Genomic DNA, 27782 nt, shown 5'->3' with positions numbered 1-27782 from the left:
TATATTCTGTCTCCTACTTTATCACTTTTATACTTTATTAACTAGACACTTAAAATAATAATCTATAATTCATTAATTATCGTGCCAAAACCAAACGTGTCAAGATTCGTGGGACGGAAGAAGTATTTTATTAACTTTTGAAATATTTTATAAATTTTTAGTACTTATTAACTCCTTAAAATAAACTTAGCTACAACCTCTTTATATCTGTAGACCTCGTACGCACTTACGCTGTAATATTATTACAAACACAAAATTAAAAGAACAGAAACCGTTTCGAAATTACGAAGACTTATTTGTAGGATTCCAGCTACCCTTACCCATCAATCCATTATCTTATCCTCGCCAAAAAAATGAAGGGGAATCTGATTTTCGCCAACGGTTTACAGAAGGCTGATTCGAATTCAAATCCTCTGTGGAAGTGGAAAGGAATCGATTTGGCGACGAGAAAGCCCGAAAACAAGCTGTATTCGGTGCCGGAATTCTTCCACGAGAAGATAGATGACGCTGTCCTCGGCCCCGGAGTCGGCGCCGGAATTGGCTGCGGCGCGGGGTTGGGGTTGGGGGTGGTCGGCGGCGCCGGCTTATTCAGCTCGCCGTGGAATAATCTTAGAGTGGCATTTGGCGTCGGAATTGGATGCGGCGTGGGTGTTGGAGTCGGGTACGGGCAGGGATACGGCGGAGGGTTCAGCTTGGAATCCCTTAGATCTTATTGGCTGAAGCCCAGATCCAAATCTAAGGGCCGGGTTCGGGTTTAGGTATCATTCATTTCGCCCGGAAATTTTGCTATCATCTTCTTTTTCGGAGATTTTGTAGCTTCGTGTTTGATGATAAAATGTTTATTTTGTTTCATATTTTGTTACTCGTCCATCAATTCATGCTATATGGTGCTTGAAATTGTTAAAATGGCTACTACTTTTAAGCGTAGGAGTAAAACTTATTGATCCAAGATTTGTCACTTTTCAATTGCTCACCAACCGCAGGTTAAAATTAAATTTGTCTCAAAATTGATTTGGATCTGTGATGCGATGGATTCAAGCCGCAAATACAACGTTGTGATTTGAAATATTTTGTCCTGAATTTTATGAAATCAGGTGGCAATTTGCACATCAATAATGAATCTAGTATGAGTTTGAGTTTGAGTTCGAGTTGAATAGCAGGACTCTTACAAATTTTTTACTATTATAAAACAGCTCCTAAAAACAGTATATTTTTTTTTCTTATAAGTTTAATGCTTAGATTTAGATGAGTAGTATATTCGTAATACCAACCGGGGAGGGAGGAATGATTAATAGGATATTTGGCTAAGTTTATTAAAAAAGGTTTATCAATTTCAATAGCTTATACGACACTTTAAGAGCTTATAAAATATAATTTCTCAAAAGTTTATAAGTGGTTAAAGTGTTTAAATAAATAAGTTTATAAGTTAGAGAAATAATTTTTTGCTAGAGATATAAATATTTGTTAGAAAGAGAAAAAAAAAAAGAACTTGAAATTGTATATAATGAAAATAAAAAATTATAGTTGAATAATATTTGTAAAATAATTATTGTATATAAGACTGAAGAAAATAGATTGGGGTAGATGAAATGAGCCATTTTTCAAAAATTATGATTTAATTTCTAATAATAAAAAAAGAATTATTATCTAAAAATACCTAAAATTTGTCGATCTTTTGGTCTAAATTATATATTTTTTTACCATAAAATACATGAATTTAAGATTGATTCTTAATCGTTCCACCAACGGCAATTTCGCCCAAATTTAATATGAACAATCCACTAATTAAGGGGTTTAAGCAAACACTACATATCAATAATACGGCAATTTCGCCCGAACCCAATTTGAATAGTCCCACGACTTGCGATTTCTCACTGAGACGTCAGATTGAATTTGGGCGAAATTGCCCGCCTTGAACGATTAAGAATCAATCTTAAATTCATATATTTTTTTACCAAAAAAAAAAAAAAAGTTATGATCTAGCCCAGAAAATTGACAAAATTTGAGTATTTTCCACTAATAATCCCTAGAAAAAATCTAGTATTAATTATTCTCTCCGTCTATGAAAGAACTTCTTACTAATCCTTTTTTGGACGTCTACAAAAAAATTTTCTACCAATTTTTGAACTATACCCTACCACTTATAATGCTTCATTTACGATTTACCTTTATTTTTTACATTTTCACCACACTTAATACATTCAACAAAATTTTCTTAAAATTCGTGTCATTAACGCTGACACTCAATAACATTTTCTTAAAACTCGTGTCATTAGCGCGTTTTTGAAGCTCTCCAACCCTATGCCACTTTTCTGCTTTAAAATGAAGATTGTGACGGTATTGTGCTAAATATGGCACAATATTATAGTTTTGTGCTAATTTTTTATTTAAATTAATATTTTCTTCGTCCTACCTATTTTGAAATATTTTCTTTTTTGAGTCGTCTCACCTATCTTAAAATATTTTTTTATTTGATAAAATTTTTATCTTTTAATCACCTAAAACACTTAACTCATTAAATATTAATTTCACTTTTTCATCTACGACACTTAACACACTAAATACTCGTTTCTTAAATTTCGCTCCCAAAAACTTTGTAATAGTAAAACCACATGAAAAGGTCCCAAAAAAAAATGAAAAGATTTAAGGAGTAGGAAAAGTGGCAGCAAAAAGCATTATATGTAATTTATAAACCAACAACAGCAACGACTCTGTAAAGTTGGTGCTTGGTTTCTTGGACAAAATAATATGTGAGATAATTCAAAATTGAATTTTGGCTAAAGAAAATTATTTGATTAGATTGTTAATTTTTATATAATTGAAAGTATGTTTGGTTTGTAAGATTATATAGTGCTCGGTTGATGCACATTTTATTGGTATACTCCTGAAACTATATTTTTCAAAAAGACAGATCTAGTTTAAATCAAGAACATACTTTGCTGACGGGGGAAGGAAAATGTATGAGGCACTTCGTTGTTAAAGAAGATAACTCGTGCATTTCTCAAAATCTCACACTTAGAGGGTGTTTGGCTGACTTATAAGCTCCTCAAAATAGCTTATAAGCTCCTCAAAATAGCTTATAAGCTCCAAAAATCAGTTCCAAGAGCTTATAAGCTCCCCAAAAAATAAGTTCTTCTACCTCAACTTATTTTTTTATAATATCATATACAGCAATCTTTTTACAAATATTTTTCAACTATAATTTATTATTTCCATCATATATTATTTAAGTTCATTTTTCTTCGATTTTCTCTCTCTAAAAAAATATTTTTTCTCTCTAGCAAAATTTTTTTCTCTCTAGCTTATAAGCTCAATTATCCAAACACTTTGACAACTTATAAGCTCTTAAAAATTACATCTTATAAGCTCTTGAAACATCTTATAAGCTCCAAGAGCTTATAAACTCTTTAAAATAAGCTTAGCCAAACACCCTCTTAATACAAAGATGAGAGGAATTTTGCTTGTAAAGCGTGATTGATTGAAGTTTGGATGATGACAAATATATATAGAATTTACAAAAAATAAAATAAAAGATAAAACGAAATTAAAATTTCATTCTTGCTCCCGATAAAATTTTGTTGTGAGATAACTCATCAGGGGTCACCCATCCTGGAATTGCTCCAAGCCAAGCACGCTTAACCTTGGAGTTTCTTCCACGTGAGCACCAGAAAAGAAGATGCATTTTATTGATATGAGTAGCACCTATCAAATCATTTAAGCTCTCATCTAATATGCAGTCTCATACTTGCATATTCTCAGAATACCTCTCGTTTGGGTGTGTTCCGATTCATCCCTGCGCCCCTCCGCTTGGAAGTCTTAATCGGAGCCACTCCTTGTCCGTGTCTTTTTTGCACCGGCGATCACTCCGCACTTCGTCCTCGGGCGTCACAGACTCACAGATAATATCAAGATTAAATACTAGATATATAAAATGTAGTCAGTCAAATATGGAGTTAATTATAAGGACAAAATGATATACACCCTTTTTAAAAGATAAAACTTAAAAAATACCCATTTTTTACAAAACATATAATTATACTCGTTTAGGACATTTTTACCCTTATGTGCTATTTATTTTATTAAATTCATAAAAATTATTAAAATATGAAACTAAAAAAGAGAAGCCCTACCACTACTTCCCAATGGCCGACGACCACCGCACGCCACCATCAGTCAATGACCACCACCCCATATCGCCAATCGTCGTGCTTCATAGATCTACACAACCACCAGCGATCCACCAACGCTACTTATTCACAAATCCAACACCACAATACTTAAATCAAAATGAATGCTCAACTCCAGCATACTTAACTTGATGTTTGACGCTCGACACCTGATATCGAACATCGAGCATCGAGGGTCGAACATCGAGTAATAGTTCAAATTGAACTATTGCTCGACACTTGACGTCAGGTGTCGAGCGACAATTGTAGAGCATTGAACATTGAGCGTTGAGTTGAATTAATGTTTAACACTCGAGTTTCGCGTGTCGAGCATTGAGTCTAGCATCATAGAATTGTGTGTGTATGTGTGTGTGTGTGTGGGAGAGAGAGAGAGAGAGAGAGAGAGAGTGATGGCGAGCCACAACGACGTTGTGGCTAAGCGCAGATGAAAGGGCGAGCCGATGGCGTGGCACGACACAGAGGAGGGGGCGACGAATATGGGGAGAGAAAGAGAAAGATAGAGATAGAGATGTGTATCTGGGGAGGGGTCGTCGGCCTCTCGCCGGCGAAGCACAGCGGTGCTGTAGCGAAGCAGCGATAAGGCGCGGTTTGGCGCAGAGAAGGGAGAGACGACAGATATGAAAAGAGATGAAGATATAGAAAAGAGAGAAAGATAGAGACATAGTATATATTTAAGGGTTAAGGTGCAGATAGGCCCCTTAAGTGGAGGCCCTTAGAGCGTTTCAGTCCCCTTACTAACTGTGTGTGCAAATTGGCCCCCGAACTCAAAAAAACGGTGCAGATCGGCCCTTCTGACTTAACACCGTTATGGGCCGTTAGTCAAGGGGGCGATCTGCATCGTTTTTTCGGAGTTCAGGGGCTAATATGCACCTTTTAACTTTTTAATTAATTCATCTCTCTCGCTCAAAATTTGATCGTCGTTGTCGCTGATTCAAGCTCCGGCGAGGCCAGCGGAGGGCGCCGCCCCTTTCTTTCTCTCTTGGGCCCTAAACCTCGGAGCTCGCTCGACTGCACACGCTTAGCATCAAGGACGAGCCCTAATTCTCCCATTCCGTCGGAATTCGCAGCCACAATATCCGGTGAACCCGCCGCCTGGCTTTTCTCGATGAGGAGTCGCCTAGCTTTTCTCGATAAGGAGTCGCCTCTTTCTCTCAAATCCGGCGAAATCCGGTGATAAAGGCCGACGATGCCCGTCGCCATCTACACTATCGACGTGTTGTTGAAGAAGGACGCTTCCAAATCAGAGATCATGGCCAACATGATCTCGATCTCGATTGGGTCACGGTCACCGCCTACGGCGAGGCGAAGTTCGATTCGTTGACGTTCGAGGGAGAATTCTGCGATTGGGGGGCGGTGACGTTCGAGGGAGAATTCGAGTTTCCATTTCGATTATGTGATTTTCGGGAGCAATGACGCCGATTTGGAATTCCCGATTTGGGGCTTGGGAACTTGATTTCGTGATTTTCCTCATCTGACGGCGATTGACGCCGGAAAAGTTGGTCGGAGAAGATGAGATGTGATTTTTTTTAATGAACGGTGTGCAAATTAGCCCCCGAACTCCAAAAAGGGAAAATGTGCAGATTAGCCCCTGAACTCCAAAAAAATGGTGCAGATCGCCCCCTCTGACTAACGGGTTATAACGGTGTTAAGTCAGAGGGGGCGATCTGCACCATTTTTTTGAGTTCGAGGGCCAATCTGCACACACAGTTAGTAAGGGGACTGAAACGCTCTAAGGGCCTCCACTTGAGGGGCCTATCTGCACCTTAACCCTATATTTAATTTTTTTAATTATATTTTTATTAAGGATAAAAATATCCTAGAATGAATATTATATATGTTTCTTAATTTATATAAATATTCTTTTATTTTTATGTTTGAGAATGAATAAAAGTTACAATTAACCCTTAATTATATATGGACTTGTATGAAGGCATCCGAACAGCCACAAAAGAGTTAGCAGTCTGGTGACTGTCCAACCTTCTACGTGGGAACGCGTGCGTGTATAATTTATTTAGAAAAGAAAATTAATTCCAAAATTCTGAAATTGTTTCCCCACCAAATCATGAAATCATTTCCATAAGAAAATATCATTTCCAACATAAGTCTCCAAAAAATAGAACTCTTCCATTTATCATGGTCTAGGCCCAACTAATTTTCTGCAAGGCATGCCCAAACTTCTAACTTGTGTTGTGGGCCCAATTGAATTTATAAGCCTAATTTAGTCTAACCCCTCCATGGTTGCAAGTTGCAACAAAAGTATGATAATGATGCAAGTCGAATATTGATCCTAAATAAAAGCCAAATTATAGAGAGATGTATATAATTATGAAAAAAAAAACGACCAATATCGGTCGTATCAATGTTTTATTAATATAATAATATGTAAACAAGAAAAGAAAATATAAAATAAAAAAATATATAACCCACCATTTTCAATTGTCAATTGTCAATCTCAAGGTTAAAAAATTACCGACTTAAAATTGCTTCGCCATGAGTCATTTTCTAGTGTTACGTCCAACGTAAACTACATTAAGTAATAGACTCCATCCATCCCACTCCAATAGTCTTATTTTTATTTTTGGGATGTTCCATTCCAATAGTTTCATTTCTATTTTTAGTAATGATTTTACACTACAAATAATATGGTCTCACACACTTTTACTCATTTTTACACTCAAAAAACAAGTTTCTTAATCTTCGTGCCCAAATGAAATGAGGCTATTGAACCGGGATGGAAGGAGTACTAAATATTTTTGTTGAGACGACATAATACTAAATATTAGATACAATAAATAACAATAGTTCTGTAAGGAAAAAATAGGGGTTATGACAAAAAAAAAACACGAATTTTGAAAAAAATTGCAATTTTCACATGAATTTTCAATTAAGCAAAAAAAAAATACATTAATTTATATTTTGCTACAATTTTCACATAAGTTTAACTTTCAACGAAATTAGAGTTTAATTGACAGTTGAAATTAAGTCAAATATATTAATTTTTGTCTTCTTATACCTCTGAGCTTCTAAATACTCCCCATCATCAGAGGTTAGACTAACATCAGATGAACTTTCGACTGCCAACTACGCTCTAATTTTGCCGAAAGTCAAACTCAGATGAAAATTGCAACAAAAATATAAATTCGTGTATTTTTTTGCTTAATTAAAAGTTCATGTGAAAATTATAATTTTTTTCACAGTTCGTGTATTTTTTTGTCATAATCCCAAAAAAAAGGTATTTTACTATTTTATTTTCATAATTTTCAGTTATTTTGATATGTACTTGATTAAAGCATAAGTTTCACGATTATTCTTTATTATGTCAGCCTCTTTTTCTTAATCACACAGTATTATTTTACATGTTTAATGGAGTACTATTGACTATTTTTCTCCTACATCAGCAATATCTATTAATATTTGATAATAGTTAAATAAAATTTTTAAACATCTATACTATATTAAAAAAACAACTTTCAATTTCAAATCAATTTAAAATTGATATGATTGACAATTTTATAATTTCTTTAAAAACCATGACTTATTATATATAGACAAGGATTTGATTAAATTAATTTAATTTGCATCTAATTATTAGCATAGTTGGCCTATTATTTGTGTCTTAAGGGAATTGCATCTGAGAAGAACAATATTCTTTCTAGTCCCAACTAAAAGATAAACTAATGTATAATCAATGAAGGGTCATAAAATGATTTTTCTAACGCATTTCTAAGTATATTATCTACTATCATTCATATCATGCATACGTAGTCTAGTGATATTCTTCATCATCCTTAACGGATGGGATATTAGGGTTTAATTTCCACTCTCTTCCTCCAACTTAAAGAAGAAAAAAAAACAGAGAGATCATTTTTTTATAAACGAACAATCAAATAAATAAATTAAAAATCGCCTTAATAAATTCGAACCCAATACCTTTGATCTTAGACATTAATTATTTCATCGATGGGCCACACATATCAAATTAAACTATTTAATGATAAATTCAAGATCGGTCGTGTCTTGAAAAAGTTTGTGAAATCTAAAAAGGTCAAAATGTAGGGGTAACTACATAAATTTTTGCCTCAGAAACCATGAAACAGACAAATGTCTAATTAACAAGTCTGTATGTTTATTGGTTGCATCCTACTGAGAAGTCTTATTGGACAATACTTAATAATGCCAAGATAATGGCAAATAGGGGTGTTAACAATTAATTAATCTGTAAATAGACAAATAAAAGGTGGGATGTCATAAGACTAAGTCCATAATCCAAGAAGCAAAGTGTAATAGATTTGCCCTTGTCCCAAGATATCAGATTTACACGTCAGTTGGTTTACGTGGACGGTGGGCTCTGCTGTCAACCAACTTTACTAGTAGTAGTAGTAGTACTATTTCTTAATTAATCATGTAAGTACATTGTAACTCACCACATTATTATTAGTGTTAACCGCTGAACCAAACTGTATTTTAGTTTAATTATTTTGGTATCACAGTCACAGCTGTGTCCAGAGAAACTATCCCCAGTTCTCACGTTGAATGTATTACTTTCTCCATTTTTCATGAATTTGTATCCTCCCCAAATTCAATCACCACCAAGTTCAACTAGTAGTATATTCCACTTCGGCTCATTAACAAATTACCGGACTCGAGTTCAACTCAAACCCTATTTTTGATTCGAGTTTGGCTCGAGCACGGCTCACGAAAAGTTTTTCTAAATGAGTTCAAACTTGTTTTATCGTGAAAGCTTTGTTTATATTAATTTTTCACCTTTATGTATGTGTTGATCGTTACTTACTAATTCACTTAACTTCAACAAATAGTAACATAAAGTCGTAAAATGTAAATCACAATTTTTAATAGAATAATCTTACTTGTGATAGATATATAATTCGATTTTGTGCTCCAGTCGTCTCACTAAATGATACAAGCCTAAATTTGGATCGATTAATAATCGTCCTTCAATCTGTAATGTCAAATTAGTAAAAATGGCCTTTATTGTTGAATTGAGTTTGAATCTCAACAACAAATTTTAAAAAAATGGAATGAATCGAGCAAGAACATTAAGAAATATAAGTAAATGCACTGGGCTGAGTAGAGAGAGAAAGAGAAAATATTTTTTTATTTACAATTGATGAATAATAATAAACTTTTTATTTTACATATGAGAATCTTATTTATAGGTTACAAAGTAAACCTATATTAAGACTCATTAATCGAAGCAAGCGGGCCCAAATCTCATTACAACAATTTTTATCATAGAGTAGATCATCAAGGTTGGCATTCGACGGAGTTGATTCACCAAGGTTGTCGTTCGAAAGGGCTGAATCGCCAAGGTTGGCGTTCGATAGTGTTGACCTACCAAATTTAGCGTACAACCCACCAAGGTTGGCATTCGGCGGGGTTTACTCCAAAGTTGACGTTCGACAGAGCTAATTCGCCAACGATGTTGTTCGGCGGAGCTAGTTACTAAGGATGGCGTTGATATTGGGCGAGGCTAGCTGACCCGCCAAGGTTGGGACTTAGCGGGCTGACCCGCTAAGGTTGACGTTCGGCGGTGTTGACTTGCCGAGATTGACACTTGGTAGGGCTGAAATGCTAAGGTTTAGGTGGAGCTGAGCTCCTGGGTAGGTGGAGCTGACAAGCAAGGTTGATGGAACTAAAACTTTGTAAATCACACATATTTCATGTTTCTAATTAAGGTCAATATGATGTCAATATTGTAGGGAATTATGTGTTCGATGCTTAATTTGAGTGTATATTGGTTTATTGTCGATAACTTGTTACTCTCTCGTTGTTTGAGTGAAATTTCAGGAATATGGAAACTTAATTAGGAAAAATAATTTGAATGACTTGAAGTTCATCTCCATATGAATTCGTGGATGCAAACAGATCAAAAATGGGACAATGGACGAGGGAGAACGAGGCAGAAATAAAATGTGCGCAAAGTTGAAAATCACATGCAGCTGTGTGATTCACCGATTTCAACTGTTTTGAAAAAGCGGATAAGATCTGTGGAGCCCGTACTCAAATTCTATCAAATGTGCCAGCCGAAATCGAACCAGAATAGCAACAACAAAAAAATGATTTTTTCAGGAATATTGAAGCTTAATTAGGAAAATTAATTTAAATGAAAGTTGAAGTTCATCTCGATATGAATTTGTAAGCGCAAACAGATCAAAAATTGGACAATAGATGAGGAAGAACGGGCCGAAATAAAATCACTACACAAAGTTGAAAATGACACGCAACTATGTGATTCGTCGATTTCAATTGTTTTGAAAGCGCGGAGAAGATCTGTGGAGCCCGTATCCAAATTTTGCTATTTGTGCTAGCTGAAACCAAACCAGAATAACAGTAACAAAAAAAAAAAATTTGAATGTGCTGCTTCCAAGAATTGACCTTCAGTCCAAAGAAAAAAATAGGTGAAACTTATTCACTCCACCAATATCTTTGTTGTGTTTTATGTTATACCCTAATCTAATTAAAGTGTTAAAAATAACTTTTGACAGCGGAAATTTCATAAAATAAAAATCTTAATTTATTTTGAAATCATTTCTTTTAAATATAAAAGAAATAAATACTTAAATAAAACATGAATTTAAAAAAAGATAAGTCAAGACAAAAATGATATATGATAATATCAAACTTGATAAGTCAAACATAATCTCAAGAGTAGTTGAGACTCAAAACTATACCAAGCAAAATATTAGGTACTAAATTACAATATATATTGTTCAAAAGTGACTTGACGCGCCCATTCAACCCTCCACGCATCTCCAACGTCAATTTCCTGAAAATATTAAATATGGGATTAACATACGAGGTCTACTCAATGTGGGATATCATGCAATCATTGTCCACGTTAATAAAATGGAAACACATATGATATGTTGTAACATTCATAACTGAAAGCAGCACGGTGGTATACCAAGGACCATTCCATCCTGGACCAATTATGCTGGCCCCTGGCGACTATAGTTGCAACTATAACTTTAACATGTATATCACATTGTGGCAGACCAAGGATCTTTCCGTCCTGGACCACTTATGCTGACCCTTAGCGATATTTAATTTAATTCACACATGGTAAAAACATGATATTAAAATGGATGACTCAACCTAGAACACCTCTAGTTTGACTTGCAATAGAACAAGGACATTCTAGTGATGGTAAGTTGACCCAGTGTCATCTCTCAAGGAAAGTCTTAAAGGGCTTCTAGCAGTATCGTGGAAAAAGTAATAAAAGAAAGCAGTAAAGAGTTTGATTATTAATCTAGAACTGAAACTTAAAACTGAATTAAAACCAAATTGTAAAATTACTAGGCGAATTAAATTATTAACCCTAGGCAGAATTAAAACAACTTAAATAAAATCTAACTTAAGAAATTAAGTACTTGTAAATTAAAAATAAAACTAATCTAGGCATGAAACTAAAGTGCATAATTTAAATTGCATAATTAAAAAGAAAGCATAAACATGAACTAAAAACATAAATATGATTAAACGAAAATAAATTGAATTGAAATACGAAATACCGTAAATGTCTTGAACGTGTAATTGTGTCACGCAATCACAATCCAATAAATAACTAAAAACTTAACTTAATCGAAAACTAACTAAAAACAATGAATTTTCAATACTATGAAAAAGAACTATGAAAGCAATAAATTCTAATTTTCGGATGCCAAGAGATCTCAAAGATGGAGTCTCAAACTATAGCAAAAGATAGATCATTTTACAATAGAAATGAAACCCTATTTATAGACCTAGCTCTGGTGAGAATAAGCATAGCTGAAAAGTAATCGATGCTGGCAAGAATAAACATAGCTGGAAAGTAATGGTGCTGGCAAGAATATGCGGAGCTGGAAATGGTAAACATAGCTCTGGAAAGTGAACTCCCATGATTATGATTGGGAAAGATAGTCAGCGTTGGCGAAATAGGCGGAGCTGAAAATGGTCAGCGCTGGAATGGGTGGAGCTGAAAATGGTCAGCGCTGGCAAGAATGGGTGGAGCTGAAAATGGTCAGCGCTGGCAAGAATGGGTGGAGTTGAAAATGGTCAGCGCTGGCAGTTATGAGATGAGCTGAAAATCGTCAGCGCTGGCAGTTATGAGTTGAGCTGAAAATCGTCAGCGCTGGCAGTTATGAGTTGAGCTGAAAATGGTCAGCGCTGGCAGTTGACTCTGGCACTTAGCTCTGCTATGTCGATGTCTGCTAAAAACACCATTTTTAACCCAAAAATCTCCAAAAATTGCATTCTTCCATCTATAAACCTAAATCTCCTGCAAAGCATCAAACAAACCATAAAACGCACCAATTTCCAGAAGATTTAATTTAAAATATGCACATGCAAACCCCTAAAATTAGAACAATTAAGCATAAATCAACCCCCCCACACTTAGCCTTTTGCTTGTCCTCAAGCAAAATCCATATGAATCCTAGGAAGATGTTGATTTCAACAATACAAATTTTCATCCAAACGTTCACAAAGTCAATTCAAAATTTTATCAACAACACACATCTCTTGATCATGCAAGTAACTCAAAGTTTAAGACGCAACAAAAGAGTAATGCAAGTAATTCGATCAGACCCGATTCTCCTCTAGAAGTGAATTCCCTAATGTGATCACCTTTATAATCAATATCCCCATTTTTCACACTTTTTTGTGCTTAAGATTTTCAACAGTTGAGCCAAAATTCATGAAATAAAACCATTTGGATGTAATCCAAAGTCTTTTCACGTGGTTTCCCATGCTCATAGATTTAGTCTAGAGGAGCAGAGACTCAGAGCTGTCACGTTTTCAGAACAGACCAGATGTTTCAGAGCTGGAATTTTCAGAGTTGGCAATTCGTCCAACATTTTTCACATTTCACAGATAAGATACAATCGTAGGTAATCACACTGACAATACTCCTTCTAGTATCTACCGGACAAATCACGTTTTACTAACTTACAATCATGTTGCAACAAAACTCATAATTCTTTGCATAATCAAGAGACGCATATTAAAAATAAAACAAGAATAACCACCATTCATTCACAAACCCTAAATGCACATCGAAAACCATCTTCTCTTCCACAAATTCATAAAAATTCGCATGAGACAAAGACCAAAAACTAAGCATAGAAGACTAATCTCGCCAATTTTTTTTTTTTTTTATTATTATTATTATTTTTTTTTATTATTATTTTTTATTTTATTTTTTTAATATAAGCACAAGAAAACACCCCACACTAAAAGCATGCCATGTCCTCAGGGAAGAAAAGAAATACGAAAAGTTAAGAAAACTTCTCTGATTATCGGCATTGAAAAACTGAAGCATTGTGAGAGGCGGTTAAGAAAGGGCTTTGTCTGTTGCAAGTGGAGAGTGGCAGCATTGATAGCAGCGTGTTGAACGTAGCACAGCGGCTGGTCAGCGATGGCGGTGTGGAGCGAAGAAGCCGGGCTGGGCTGCCGTGTGGCGTGACAGCGCTGACGGGTGTTGCTATGAATTTGGAGAGCGAATACAGTGGGCAGGTTGGCAGAGCGCAACCGGGCTGGCTGGTCAGCGCTGGCATGGTTCGGCACTGAATATGGAGAGCGAGAGCGCTGGGCGGTTGGCGGGTGGCTGGCGGGGTGGCAGCGCTGTCGGGTAGCTGGCGTGGTTGGGCGGGGTGGCTGGCGGGGTGTGGCTGGCGGGGTGGCAGCGCTGGCGGGTGGCAGCGCTGCCGGGTGGCTGGGCGGGGTGGCTGGCGGGGTGGCAGCGCTGGCGGGTGGCAGCGCTGCCGGGTGGCTGGGCGGTGTGGCTGGCGGGGTGTGGCTGGCGGGGTGGCAGCGCTGGCGGGTGGCAGCGCTCCCGGGTGGCTGGGCGGGGTGGCTGGCGGGGTGGCAGCGCTGGCGGGTTGCAGCGCTGCCGGGTGGCTGGGCGGTGTGGCTGGGCGGGGTGGCAGCGCTGGCGGGTGGCAGCGCTGCCGGGTGGGCTGGGCGATTCGGGGTGTGTGGCGTTGACGGTTGCGTGGCTGAGCGGGGCGTGGCGGCTGGCAGTTCGGGTGGCAGCGCTGGCGGGTGGCAGCGCTGCCGGGGGCGGGCTGCGGTTGGCGGGTGGTTATTTTTGAAAAGTTTATTCTCTAGCCAAATTTGGTAATCACCAGCGTTGACTTCGACCTAGAAACTCTCCGCCAGCCAAATTTTGACTAAAAGTTATTTATTGGTAATCACCAGCCAAATTTTCACCTTGCCAGCGCTGGCTTGATAGATTTATTTTTGGTGACTTTTCCTTCTTTTGCTAGCCTGCTCCATTCGACGTTTGGCCATCGCTGATTCTTTTAACTTCAATCGTTGACGTAATTTCCTAGCCAAAGCTGCGTTGGCCCTTTCTTAGTTTTTAATCCAGCGCTGACTCCTTCCCCTCTCTTTTAGCAATTTTTAACACCTTTATCAGCTTTGGCCCACACATTTTAAATCAACGCCTTCTCTTTGACTTGGTGTATTCTCAATCTTTTAGGCAACGGACTCCTTCAGCTTTTTCGCCATTTTTTTATTTATTTATTTATTATTAGCGTTGGCTCCCTTCTTCCCTTTGTCGGCGTTGGCAACCAAAACTGAAGAAAGACTCAAAACAATCAACGAAAACAAAGAAAGCAAAAGAAAAATAAAAATTAAAAACAAACCAAAGGTGGGTTGCCTCCCACCAAGCGCTAGAGTTAAAGTCTCCAGTCCGACTTCAGAGCTGAACTTCAGCTAGGGTTGTGCAGAGCTTGAGACTCCTCCTCCATAGGCGAGCTCTGGTGCTCGTAGTACGGCTTCACTCGATGGCCATTCACTCGGAAACTCTCCTTTGTGTGCTCGTTCAACAGCTCTACCGCACCATGCTCGAACACCTCTTTGAGTAAAAATGGACCGCTCCACCTGGATTTCAGCTTTCCTGGAAATAACTTAAGTCGAGAATTGAACAAGAGCACCTTCATTCCAGGGCAAAGATTCTTGTGGCAAATGCGGCGATCGTGGAGTCGCTTCACTTTGTCCTTGTAAATTCTCGCATTCTCATACGCCTCATTGCGTAGCTCATCTAGCTCCTCCATTTGTAGCGTGCGCTGCTTCACAGCAGAGTCCAAGTCATAGTTAGCAGCCTTGATCGCCCAATAAGCTTTATGCTCAATTTCCACCGGCAGATGGCAGGCCTTGCCATAGACGAGACGGTACGGACTCATCCCAAGCACGCCCTTGAAGGCAGTTCTGTACGCCCAAAGAGCATCATTCAACTTTGCGGACCAGTCCTTGCGCAAGGGTTGAACCGTTTTCTCCAAAATTCCCTTGATTTGCCGATTGCTCGTCTCGGCTTGGCCAGAGGTCTGCGGGTGATAAGGTGTTGCTACCTTGTGCGTGATCCCATTCTTCTTCATGAGCTTTGCAAACAACTTGTTACAGAAGTGCTTGCCTCCATCGCTAATGATGGCTCTAGGAAATCCGAATCTAGAAAGAATGTTCTCTTGCACAAACTTAAGTACCACATTAGCATCACATGTTCGCGTGGGAATAGCCTCAACCCACTTGGACACGTAATCTACAGCAAGTAAAATATATTGAAACCCATGCGAAGTAGGAAATGGCCCCATGAAATCAATGCCCCACACATCGAAAATTTCAACAATTAATATGCTTTGGAGAGGCATCTCATTCCTGCGGCCGATATTTCCTACTCTCTGGCACCTATCGCATGCAAGAGTGAAAATGTGTGCATCTTTGAAAATGGAAGGCCAAAACAAACCTGATTGAAGAATTTTATGTGCTGTTTTCTGCCCCCCAAAGTGTCCACCACAATGATCTTCATGGCACATCTTCAACACTTGTTGTTGCTCCTCTGTCGGCACACACCGTCTAATGACATCATCCTTTCCAAGCTTGAAGAGGTGAGGAATCTCCCAATAGTAGTGCCTGCACTGAGCTAAAAATCTCTTTCTCTCCTGCGATGTCAGCTCAGGTCGTAGAATACCACAAACTAAGTAATTGACAATATCGGCATACCAGGGCTCGGCGCTCGCAGGGCTGTACTGAGCAGCGCTGAGTTTGGCAGTGCTGGGCTGGACAGCGCTGAGCTGATCAATGCTGACTTCGGCAAGGCTCGCAGATATGAACTGAGCCGCGTTGGGCTGGGCAGCGCTGCATTCAGTGGAGCTGGGCTCGGTAGAGCTGGACTCTGCAGCGCTGCACTTGTCAAAGGTTAATGCATATGTTTGCTCAAAAGGAAAAGATTCAGGGATGCAATTAAGATTCGACTCTATCCGATGATTATCCAAGCGTGAAAGGTGGTCAGCTACATGGTTCTCGCTCCCTTTTCTATCCCTGATCTCTACATCAAATTCTTGCAACAGTAAAACCCAACGGATCAGACGAGCTTTAGCTTGAGGTTTAGTCATCAAATATCGCAGCGCAGCATGGTCACTATGAACAATAACCTTAGACCCAATGATGTAGGCACGAAATTTATCTAAGGCAAAGACCACAGCAAGCATCTCTTTTTCAGTAGTGGTGTAATTTACTTGTGCACTGTTCAGAGTTAAACTAGCATAGTAAATTACACGTAACATCTTATCCACACGCTGACCTAGCACAGCTCCTACAGCAGAGTTAGACGCATCACACATAATTTCAAAGGGCAATGACCAATCAGGCGCAATCACCACCGGGGCAGAGCTCAATTTTAGTTTTAATGTTTCAAAGGCACTCATGCAAAAGTCATCAAAATTAAACGGAATGTCCTGAGCTAGCAGTTTGCATAGAGGTTGGCTAATTTTAGAGAAATCTTTAATGAAACGTCGGTAAAAACCGGCGTGACCTAAGAAACTCCTAATTCCTTTAACATCAATAGGGGGTGGCAACTTTTGGATTACCTCCACTTTAGCTCTGTCGACCTCTAGTCCATGCTTAGACACCACATGACCCAAGACAATACCACGTGTAACCATGAAATGACTCTTTTCCCAACTCAAGGTTAGGCCACTTTCAATGCACCTTTGCAACACTACATCAATCTTCGTCAAACAATCATGAAAGGACTGCCCAAAAACCGAAAAATCATCCATAAAAACCTCCACGAATTTACCAATCATTTCAGATAATATGGACATCATGCATCGTTGAAACGTCCCGGGTGCATTGCACAACCCGAACGGCATCCTCTTCCATGCAAACGTCCCAAAAGGAGTGGTGAAGGCAGTCTTGAGTTGATCTTCCGGGGCGATCGCGATCTGGTAATATCCTGACAAACCATCAAGAAAACAATAAAAATCATGGCCAGCTAAACGATCTAACATTTGATCAACAAAAGGGAGAGGGAAGTGATCCTTCTTGGTGACGGCATTGAGTTTCCTATAGTCAACGCACATCCGCCACCCCGTCGTAGGACGCGTCGGTACCAACTCCATCTTGTCATTGCGCACAACCGTCATTCCTCCTTTCTTTGGCACGACATGCACGGGACTCACCCATTCACTATCAGCGACAGAGTAGATGATCCCTTCAGCCAGCAGCTTAAGGATCTCCTTGCGCACGACATCCATCAGAATAGGATTCAATCGTCGCTGGGCGTCTCGCTTGGGTGTTGCTCTTTCCTCTAGGTTGATTTTGTGCATGCATGTGGCTGGACTTATGCCACGTATGTCTGCCAGGCTCCATCCCAACGCTGCCTTGTTTCTCTTCAATACCTTGAGCAACGCTGCCTCTTGCTCCCAAGTCAGCGTGGAAGATATGATCACTGGCTTCTCCTCACCTGCTTCTAAAAATACATACTTGAGATTGGCAGGGAGTTCCTTTAGTTCCAGCGCTGACCTCTTGGTTTCCATCTGTTCATCAAAGGGCAGCTCGGTATGGCTGAAGGGTGCTGAGCTCGGCAGAGTTGACTGTAGCAGCGCGGGAATCGGCAGAGCTGGCTGCGGCAGCGCTGACTCTTCAGGCAGCGCTGATTCTTCAGCTTCCTTAGCTAATTCCTCCATGTCGGCCGATCCAGCAAAAGCTTCCATATACTCATGTTCCTGAATAAATACCTTCTCAACCAAGCCATTAATAGCATCTATATATGAACATTCACTTATGAAATTCGTAGAAGGCATTGCACGATTTTCATGCACCGAAAAAGACACCGACTCCCCTAACACCGTCATTTTAATAGTTCCATGTTTAACATCAATCAAAGTGTTAGTGGTCGCCATAAAGGGTCTTCCTAATAGTAGAGTGTGGTCTCTACCATTCTCATGCACATCCCCAATCTCAAGCACTACGAAATCAACAGGCACAATCAAACCCCCGACTCTAACCAGAATATCCTCTACTATCCCACGGGGGTACCTAACGGACCTATCAGCTAGTTGTAGACACATGCGAGTGGATTTCAAATTACCTAACTCTAATTGTTGAAAAATAGAGTAAGGCATCAAATTAATTCCCGCTCCCAGATCTAACATACCCGTGGCCTTCTTACCATTTCCCAAAGCAATATTAATCACAAAGCTACCTGGATCGCGCTGCTTTGGTGGTAAGGATTGCTGCATGATTGAGGTCGCTACTTCCGAGACTAAAATTTTCTCATTGTCCCCGAACTTTCGCTTGTTGGAAACCAACTCCTTGAAAAACTTCACATACGCCGGTACTTTTCTGATCACATCAAGGAGAGGAAGATTCACGTTCACCTTGGCAAGCATGTTGTAGAAGTCGGCGAACTGTTTATCCAGCTTTTCATTCTTCAATCTGCTAGGAAAAGGGATCGGAGGTCGATAGGGTGTGGTAGACTTATGAAGTTTATTCTCCTTTTCTTCCTCCATCTCTCCATCTTTTTGTTGATCTGCCTTCTCTCCATTGGTAGGGCTGGTCAGAGCTGAGCTCGGCATCTCTGGTCTGGGCTGTGCTGAGCTCGGCAGCTCTGCTCTTGTGAAGGCAGAGCTATTCAGAGCTGAATTAGGCAGAGCTGGACTTGGCAGCGCTGACATCGGCGGAGCTGGATTCGGCAGCGCTGACTGCAGTAGCGCTGACTTTGACTTTGAGAGATTCTGTACTGCTGAGTTCGTCAGGGATAATCTTGGCAGCGCTGGCACTTCCACTTTGTTATCCACCATCTTACCATTACGAAGAACAGTTACAGCTAGAGCTTGATGCGGCTGAGCAGGTTGGCCATGAAACTTTCCGGGTTGTTGTTGTTGTTGGATTTGATTCAAAGTACCAGAAAGTTGACCGACAGTTGTTTCAAGCCTTTTTATGGTAGATGCTTGGGACTCCATATTCTGCTTAGTCATCTCCATATTTTGCTTACTAATCTCCATGAAAGCTTGCAAGGTATCCTCTAGGGATGTTTTCTGTGGTGGCATGGGCTGTGCACTCTGCTGCAGGGCTGATTGTTGGTGTTGGTATTGCGGTCTATATGGTTGAGAGGAGCTTTGCTGCGGAGGGAAATATTGTGGTTGCTGTTGGTAGCCCATTTGGGGTGGTCGACGGTATTGATTCCCCCCAAAATTTTGATTTCCCCATCCAGCATTCGGTTGACTTCTCCATCCTCCATTGACATTCTGTTGCCCTTGATTCATGTTCTGCCCATATGGTCTACTTAGCCCTTGATTATAGCTTTGAAATCCTTGTGCCGCATAGACCTCGGCTTGTCCTTCCGGAGTAAACTCTCCCATTCTATGGCACTCATTAGCTCCATGGCTGAAATCTCCACAAATACCACAAGGCTCCATATTCTGCATAGCTGGGTTCGGCAGAGCTGACATCGGCAGTTCTGCATTCTGCAGAGCTGGCGTCGGCAGCGCTGCATTCTGCAGGGCTAAATTCTGCACCGGAACGGAAGGTGTATCCATCTTGCCCATCTTCAGCTGTTGTACGTCCCGCATGATTGAAGCCAATTGTTGTTGTATTTCAAATTGATTCGTCACTGCGCTGGCTTCAACTCTTCTTCCACGGACGGATTTTTGTTGGGAGCTCTCAGCTAAAGTTTTGAAAATCCCTTTTAACTCAGTTGCTGTCTTCCGAGCTATGTTACCTCCTGCCGTGCTATCCACCATAAATTGGGCAGTTTGCACTAACCCATCGTAAAAGAACTGCATCAACATAACATTAGTGAATTGATGTTGAGGGCATTGACGGAGGAGTTCTTCATATCTCTCCCAAGCTTCATGCAAAGGCTCGTCCGCTCCTTGGGTGAACTCCATTATTTTTGTTCTCAACTCCTGTGTCTTATGGCTTGGGTAGTATTTCAGCATGAATTTTTCACAAGCATCTCCCCACGTAGTGATTGAGTTGGGTGGCAGAGATAACATCCACGTCCTCGCCTGGTCTTTAAGTGCATAGGGGAAGCACTTGAGCTTGAGTTGGTCCTCCGTGAGACTAAGCAAAGGAATTGTTTGCACTTGGGTGCAAAAATCCCGGATGAATTGCAGAGCATCCTCGCTTGGCATCCCGTGGAACACCGGCAGTAAACTCGAGTCATTTGGTTTGAGATTGTAGTTTCTCACAGCAGTGGGGAGCACGATTGCCGACGTGTTGGTATCTCCAATCACAGGTCTGGTGAAGTCTCCCATGTATTCCTTGTTCTGGGCCATCTCCTTCTTCTCCTCGTTTAAATTCTGCTCAACTTTGTCCTGTTCAGAGCTGGTTTCTTCCTTGGTGGTTTTCTGCTCAGTGCGGAAGTTGGCAGGGCTGGCTTGGTCTGTGCTGAAATTGGCAGTGCGAACTTTGGCACCGCTGCCAGCGTTGACTTCGGCAGAGCTGGCAGCGTTGACTTCGGCAGCGAAGAACTTGAAGGCAGGGCTGGCCTCTTCCTCCTTGAAGGCAGGGCTGGCAGCGTTGACTTCGGCAGAGCTGGCAGCGTTGACTTCGGCAGAGCTGGCAGCGTTGACTTCGGCAGCGAAGAACTTGAAGGCAGGGCTGGCAGCGTTGACTTCGGCAGAGCTGGCAGCGTTGACTTCGGCAGAGCTGGCAGCGTTGACTTCGGCAGCGAAGAACTTGAAGGCAGGGCTGGCCTCTTCCTCCTTTGTCTCTACGGTGTGCTCTAGAATTTCAGGTTCAGATTCAGAGCCAGAGTAGAAATTGTCAGTTGGAGACACCAATTTGCTTTTAAGACTACGGCGTCCCTGCATGCATAACACTGAACAAACAGATTACGCGTACCGAGTGGAAGAAACGTAAAAACAAAACCGAGAAAAACTGGAAATTAAATAAAGCAAGTAAAAACGACACAACTAAAACGCCTAAAACCTTCCCCGGCAACGGCGCCAAAATTTGACTCAACCTAGAACACCTCTAGTTTGACTTGCAATAGAACAAGGACATTCTAGTGATGGTAAGTTGACCCAGTGTCATCTCTCAAGGAAAGTCTTAAAGGGCTTCTAGCAGTATCGTGGAAAAAGTAATAAAAGAAAGCAGTAAAGAGTTTGATTATTAATCTAGAACTGAAACTTAAAACTGAATTAAAACCAAATTGTAAAATTACTAGGCGAATTAAATTATTAACCCTAGGCAGAATTAAAACAACTTAAATAAAATCTAACTTAAGAAATTAAGTACTTGTAAATTAAAAATAAAACTAATCTAGGCATGAAACTAAAGTGCATAATTTAAATTGCATAATTAAAAAGAAAGCATAAACATGAACTAAAAACATAAATATGATTAAACGAAAATAAATTGAATTGAAATACGAAATACCGTAAATGTCTTGAACGTGTAATTGTGTCACGCAATCACAATCCAATAAATAACTAAAAACTTAACTTAATCGAAAACTAACTAAAAACAATGAATTTTCAATACTATGAAAAAGAACTATGAAAGCAATAAATTCTAATTTTCGGATGCCAAGAGATCTCAAAGATGGAGTCTCAAACTATAGCAAAAGATAGATCATTTTACAATAGAAATGAAACCCTATTTATAGACCTAGCTCTGGTGAGAATAAGCATAGCTGAAAAGTAATCGATGCTGGCAAGAATAAACATAGCTGGAAAGTAATGGTGCTGGCAAGAATATGCGGAGCTGGAAATGGTAAACATAGCTCTGGAAAGTGAACTCCCATGATTATGCTTGGGAAAGATAGTCAGCGTTGGCGAAATAGGCGGAGCTGAAAATGGTCAGCGCTGGAATGGGTGGAGCTGAAAATGGTCAGCGCTGGCAAGAATGGGTGGAGCTGAAAATGGTCAGCGCTGGCAAGAATGGGTGGAGTTGAAAATGGTCAGCGCTGGCAGTTATGAGATGAGCTGAAAATCGTCAGCGCTGGCAGTTATGAGTTGAGCTGAAAATCGTCAGCGCTGGCAGTTATGAGTTGAGCTGAAAATGGTCAGCGCTGGCAGTTGACTCTGGCACTTAGCTCTGCTATGTCGATGTCTGCTAAAAACACCATTTTTAACCCAAAAATCTCCAAAAATTGCATTCTTCCATCTATAAACCTAAATCTCCTGCAAAGCATCAAACAAACCATAAAACGCACCAATTTCCAGAAGATTTAATTTAAAATATGCACATGCAAACCCCTAAAATTAGAACAATTAAGCATAAATCAATGGACAACAATTAATCACAACATGTATTTAAATAAATCACATCCCTATTCTACGTCTGTAATTTGCACACACAAATTTATCCAACAAAGAATCAAATTCGTTCATTCAGTACAGAGGTGTGGCACGACTAGGACGTGGACTTTAAGTTATCAAAATTTATTCTCAATTTCGGGATGAAGTGCGGAGTGATCGCCGGTGCAAAAGAGGCACGGACAAGGAGCAGCTCCGATTAAAACTTTCAAACGGAGGGGCGCATGGATGAACCGAAACACACCCAAACGAATCGGATTCCAAAAATATGTTGGAATGGGACAACATATTCAAGGAGAGCTTAAAAGAATTGAATGAGCTACTTATACTAATAAGATGCTTCTTTTTTTCCGGTGCCCACGTGGAAGAAACTCCAAGGTTAAACGTGCTTGACTTGGATCAATTTTAGGATGGGTACCCCCTGGGAAAAATCTTGGGGAGCGTGCGAGTGAGAACAAAACACGCTAGAAAAGATTCCTGTTGGTCTGTGGGGACAACCGTCAACTTTGAAGTCGGGATGTTACATTTTAGTTCAGCACAATATTTTTTTTATACATAATGGTAATTAAAAAAGAATAAAAATTGAGCAAATCGAGGGCGAAGGCTACAAAATTCTCAAATCACCAAACTGAAGCCCTCAACCTCGTGCAACATCTATTAATTTCAGAAAGATTATAATCTATTCCACTTGTTTGTAATTATTACCAGCAAGGGCGAAGGTGAAGTTGGATGGAGGTGCAGTGAGGGTGGAGGTGAGGTCGGGCGGAGGCGCAGCGGCGTCGGATGGAGGCGTGGCAAGGGCAGTTGAGATTCAATATTCCAGTTGTTCCTTCAGAATTCTTTCAGGATTTTATCAGTTTTATTTATTTCAATTGCTTTTTCTCTCTATTATCTATTTTATTTATTTATTTAGTTATATATAGCTAGTATTTTGTTTTGTTTTGTTTTGTTTTGTTTTGTTTTGTTTTGTTTTGTTTTTTTTTCTTTCTTTCTGAACCCAGGATTTGTATATAGTTGATTGAATTAGGGGTGAGCAGAAATCGAACCGAAACACAAAATCGAACCGAACCAAACCGTTTTAGTGCGATTCTATCCCGATTCCACTAGTTCAATTTTCGGTTCGGTTTCGATTTTTAGTTTTTGGTTTGGTTTTAAACATAACCGAACTGATAAATATTAATATTTTATTATATATTTATATTTTATAATATATAATTACTTTTCTTATTTTTAACCTAAAAGAAACCCTAACATCTGAACTCCTCCCTTCCACTCTCCTAAGTCCTACCCACCGCTCCTCTCACTCTCAGCCTCTCACTCGACAGTTTCCACTCTCCTCCCGCCATCTGCTGGTCGTCACCGATTCGCCGTGCCGTCCGTGACAGCCCAGGCCGACCGGGCATCACCCCCTCCGCGATGCGACAACCCAGGCGAGAAGTTCTCGGATTCCAGTTTCCAGCGGCGAGAAGTTCTCCCTCTTCCGGCGGCAGCCCAGATGATAGGCGTCTACGCGTCGTCCTTGCAGGCGGAGGCGACTACCCCCTTCCGGCTTCCAGTTTCTAGCAGCGACTACCCCCTCTCTCGGTTTCCCCTTCCGGCGTGGCCGCCAGCCAGTACCCTAACAGCCTAACCCTAACCGTAAGTTTCTCGGCTTCCCCCTTATTTGTAGTTGTTAAGAATCTAAAAATCTGTATTCTTAAGCTTTGAATTTAGCTTCAAATTTGTTATCGCAGATCTGTTAATTTAGCTTTGAATTGTAGTTCAATTTGTACTCGATTTAGACTAAGTATTATTATGTTGTGAGGATTTGGCATTTGAAATTTGTGTTTTTTACATTAGTTTATAGGTTTTAATTGCTTTTTTCAATGGTTTTACCGGTTCAGTTTGACACCCCCAATTGGTGCGGTTCGATTCCAATTTTAACCATCGATTCGATTTTTTATTTTGGGTTTTTGGTTCGGTTTCACACCGAACCGAATTGATGCTCACCCCTGGATTGAATATGTGTGTTTGATTGGTGTTTTATTTCTTGTGAGTTACCTAATCAATAATTTGCATGTCTAGCTGTTCAGTTTGAGACTTGAATGTGACAATTATTCAGCTGATTATGGAATGCATGATATAGTTTTACATTGAGACTTGAATGTGATATGTGTGTGCCATTTGAAGTTAATGTATTCCCTTGAGACTTGAATGTGATAAGGGATTTATGAATCTACTTTCATAGTTGTTCTTTAGAGAAGATTATGAATAATATAGTGATATTTCATCAGGGTTGGATTAAAATTGGCAATTGAATCAATAGGTTGAATACATGTGTTTAATTAACGATAGTACATTCTCTAGGGTTAGTGTCTTTTATATTTGATTGTTTATCTGATTTTTACATCTTTATTGAGTCTAGTTTTGATTATTCACCATATTTGAGTTTGTCTGAAAATTGCTTGACAATCTAATAGGATTACTTAGAGTGTTTTCGTTTAGCAGTCCCTGAGGAGATGATATCCTGCTTGCTATTTAGTACTATTATTACACTGTGTTAGTTACAGTATTTTTGTTACTATTAAATTAGTGATCAACTTTGTGTCATAAGTTGGTAGACCCCCCCCCCCCCCAAAAAAAACAACTTCATTATTTCATGATTTTTCGTGACATCTGGCAATATTTTATTGGACATGTGATTTTATATATAAATTTAAATATAAAATTATTTAAATAAATTATAATACCAAATTTTGTGTTTTTAAATTCTCTATAAATAGACCCTAATATTAAATATGTAATTTTTATATTTTGTCTTTATAATTTAATATTTTTTCAAAGTTTCAAGGCTATCCTCACTTCGAAAATATCCAAAACTTTCAATAGACTAGTCTCACGTTCGTTTGGATCAACTTTGAATTGTATTCCCGCCGTCCTAATTCAATAGGCTATGTTTCCTTATTTGAATGTCTCATTTCAATAGGCCACTTTTCAAAATGGATAGTCAATACATAATAAATATCATCACATAATTCATTATTTACAACAAATGTCATTGTATCTCACACATAAATATCTCATTTTTATTTCTTTTTTCTACTTTTTGGACAAATATATCCTCAAAAAAATTACTGTCTCTCTCCTATTTTATTATAAATTTTTTGTTTCTTAACATCCATGCTCAAGCCTTGTGGCCTATTAAATTGAGACGGAGGGAGTAATAGATTAGCGTATATGTTGTTTTTATCTTTCTATTTATTTTGGGACAACTTTTTGTTCGTTTGGGTTAACCTCGGTTGTAATAAGTTAGCCTTGAGCTATTATAGTACAACATATGTACTATTTTTCTCAATTCATTTTATTTTATTATTGAATTTGTAGCTTAATTTAAGTGTGTGATACATTTTTTGAATATTAATTACAAATTTAAAATTATTATAAATAAGTTTATATTTCTTACACCATTTAAATATAATATACAATTAATTATAATTAATATTTACTTCGTCAACAAAAAAAAAACCTCTTTCATAAGAGCATCCGCAATGGGGTTACATGATAGCCTACTTTATGATGGGGGGACCACATGGTGTAAAGATGCTGCAGTGGGGTTACATGATAGCTTACATGATAGAATTAGTTTTGATTTTTTTATTTTTCATTTAAGTTTAATTTCATTAATTTAAATTACACAATTTACTTCAAATTTAAATTGCATTAATTTTGAAATTCCTAAAAATTACATAAAATTTAATAAAATAAAAACAAATACTACAAATAACTATTCCGGCCCTAGAGGTCCGAAACGTGCCCAAACATGCTCCATCAAATCATATTGGAGCGCGGCGTGCAACTGCCTATCTCGGAGAAGGACATCTCTTTGAACATACTCCTCGAATGAAACGGGGGTTGCTCGACCACTCTCCGTCGAGTCACTGCTAGACGCCCCATGTCCTGCGTCGTCATCTCTCCAATTGGTTGCTCCTTCACCTTCGTGCTCCACAATCATGTTGTGGAGAATGATGCAACACAGCATGATGTCCCGGAGGTGCTCCAAGTACCAATTCCGCGCGGGACTGCGAATTATTCCCCACCGTGCTTGAAGGACTCCAAAGGCACGTTCAACATCCTTTCGTGCCGATTCTTGCATCTTCTTGAACCTCGTCTCCTTCTGATTTGTCGCCATCGGTGGACTCTTGACGAAGCAACGCCACTCTGGAAATATGCCATCGCACAAGTAGTAGCCCATCTGGTAGTAGCGCTGGTTCGCCTGAAAGAGCACAGGCGGGGCAGTTCCATCCAACACGTCGGCGAAGAGAGGCGACTGGTTGAGAACGTTGATGTCGTTGTTCGAACCAGCGACACCAAAAAAGGTATGCCAAATCCACAGATCGTGGGATGCAACGGCCTCCAATATCAAGGTGGGCTCTCCCTGATCCTCGCGTGTGTAGGCGCCGTGCCACGCCTTTGGGCAATTCTTCCTCCCCCAATGCATACAATCAAGACTCCCGAGCATCCCGGGAAATCCGTGTCGCACCTCGTGCATCTGGGTAAGGCGTGTGATGTCCTCCGGCGTTGGACGGCGTAGATAATGGGCTCCAAAAGCCCGGATGACCGCCTTGCAGAACTTCTTGAGGCATACACGCCCGGTGGAGTCGGCGACTCTGAGATACTCGTCAAAAGTATCCGCAGAGAGCCCGGTGGCTAATTGGCGGATAGCCGACGTGCATTTCTGCAACGGGAAAAGAGAGTCCCGACCTATTGCATCAGTGGTCATGTGGAAGAAAGTATCTACACCTTGAACAGCCTCCACGATGCGCAAGAAAAGCTCCTTCTGCATTCGAAAACGCTGCCGGAAAAATGTAGGTCCGTACGTCGGATTGTCGTTGAAGTAGTCTTGCATAAGACGTAGGTGGGCTTCCTCTCTATCACGGTGGACGTAAGATCGGTGACGTTTCACACGTCCCGCCTCCGGAGCCGGCTGGCCATAGATGTGAGCAAGCAGTTGTTTCTGCAACTCTATCTCCTCCATGATCGCATGAGCTACACCGTCGGATGAATCAGA

At 39.8% G+C, this 27782-nt stretch overlaps 3 protein-coding genes across 3 annotated transcripts; 2 read left to right on the top strand and 1 right to left on the bottom strand.

The window, feature by feature from the left end:
• Nucleotides 1-353: 353 nt before the first annotated feature.
• Nucleotides 354-758, top strand: LOC130998170 (uncharacterized). Its single transcript, XM_057923602.1, has one exon. The coding sequence runs from the start codon at nucleotides 354-356 to the stop codon at nucleotides 756-758; it is 405 nt and encodes a 134-aa protein (XP_057779585.1).
• A 12844-nt stretch (nucleotides 759-13602) lies between these two features.
• LOC130998169 (glycine-rich cell wall structural protein-like) lies at nucleotides 13603-14307 on the top strand. The gene is made up of 2 exons (XM_057923601.1): nucleotides 13603-13646; nucleotides 13701-14307. Exons 1-2 carry the CDS (start codon nucleotides 13603-13605, stop codon nucleotides 14305-14307), a joined length of 651 nt encoding a protein of 216 aa, XP_057779584.1.
• Nucleotides 14308-14708: 401 nt separating this feature from the next.
• LOC130998168 (uncharacterized) lies at nucleotides 14709-19270 on the bottom strand. The gene is made up of 5 exons (XM_057923600.1): nucleotides 19004-19270; nucleotides 17648-18205; nucleotides 16188-16372; nucleotides 14987-15087; nucleotides 14709-14764 (listed from the first exon to the last, which is right to left on the bottom strand). The coding sequence occupies exons 1-5, from the start codon at nucleotides 19268-19270 to the stop codon at nucleotides 14709-14711; spliced, it is 1167 nt and encodes a 388-aa protein (XP_057779583.1).
• Nucleotides 19271-27782: the final 8512 nt, after the last annotated feature.

Source organism: Salvia miltiorrhiza, chromosome 8 (assembly GCF_028751815.1).
Source record: "Salvia miltiorrhiza cultivar Shanhuang (shh) chromosome 8, IMPLAD_Smil_shh, whole genome shotgun sequence".
Lineage (NCBI taxonomy): Eukaryota > Viridiplantae > Streptophyta > Magnoliopsida > Lamiales > Lamiaceae > Salvia > Salvia miltiorrhiza.
The sequence above is the reverse complement of the archived record's forward strand: the minus strand, read 5'-3'. Positions and strand labels throughout refer to the sequence as shown.

What these genes read in the sequence shown, in the direction of transcription:
- LOC130998169 (XM_057923601.1), top strand. Translation starts at nt 13,603, where the DNA reads ATGGCGGTGTGGAGCGAAGAAGCCGGGCTGGGCTGCCGTGTGGC. An exon ending in GGGCTGGGCTGCCGTGTGGC is followed by an intron (nt 13,647 to 13,700) that starts GTGACAGCGCTG and finishes TACAGTGGGCAG; the next exon opens with GTTGGCAGAGCGCAACCGGG.
- LOC130998170 (XM_057923602.1), top strand. Translation starts at nt 354, where the DNA reads ATGAAGGGGAATCTGATTTTCGCCAACGGTTTACAGAAGGCTGATTCG.
- LOC130998168 (XM_057923600.1), bottom strand. Translation starts at nt 19,270, where the DNA reads ATGGTGGATAACAAAGTGGAAGTGCCAGCGCTGCCAAGATTATCCCTG. An exon ending in GCCCTACCAATGGAGAGAAG is followed by an intron (nt 18,206 to 19,003) that starts GCAGATCAACAA and finishes TTGGTTGAGAAG; the next exon opens with GTATTTATTCAGGAACATGA. An exon ending in CTGTCGCTGATAGTGAATGG is followed by an intron (nt 16,373 to 17,647) that starts GTGAGTCCCGTG and finishes ACCTTTGACAAG; the next exon opens with TGCAGCGCTGCAGAGTCCAG.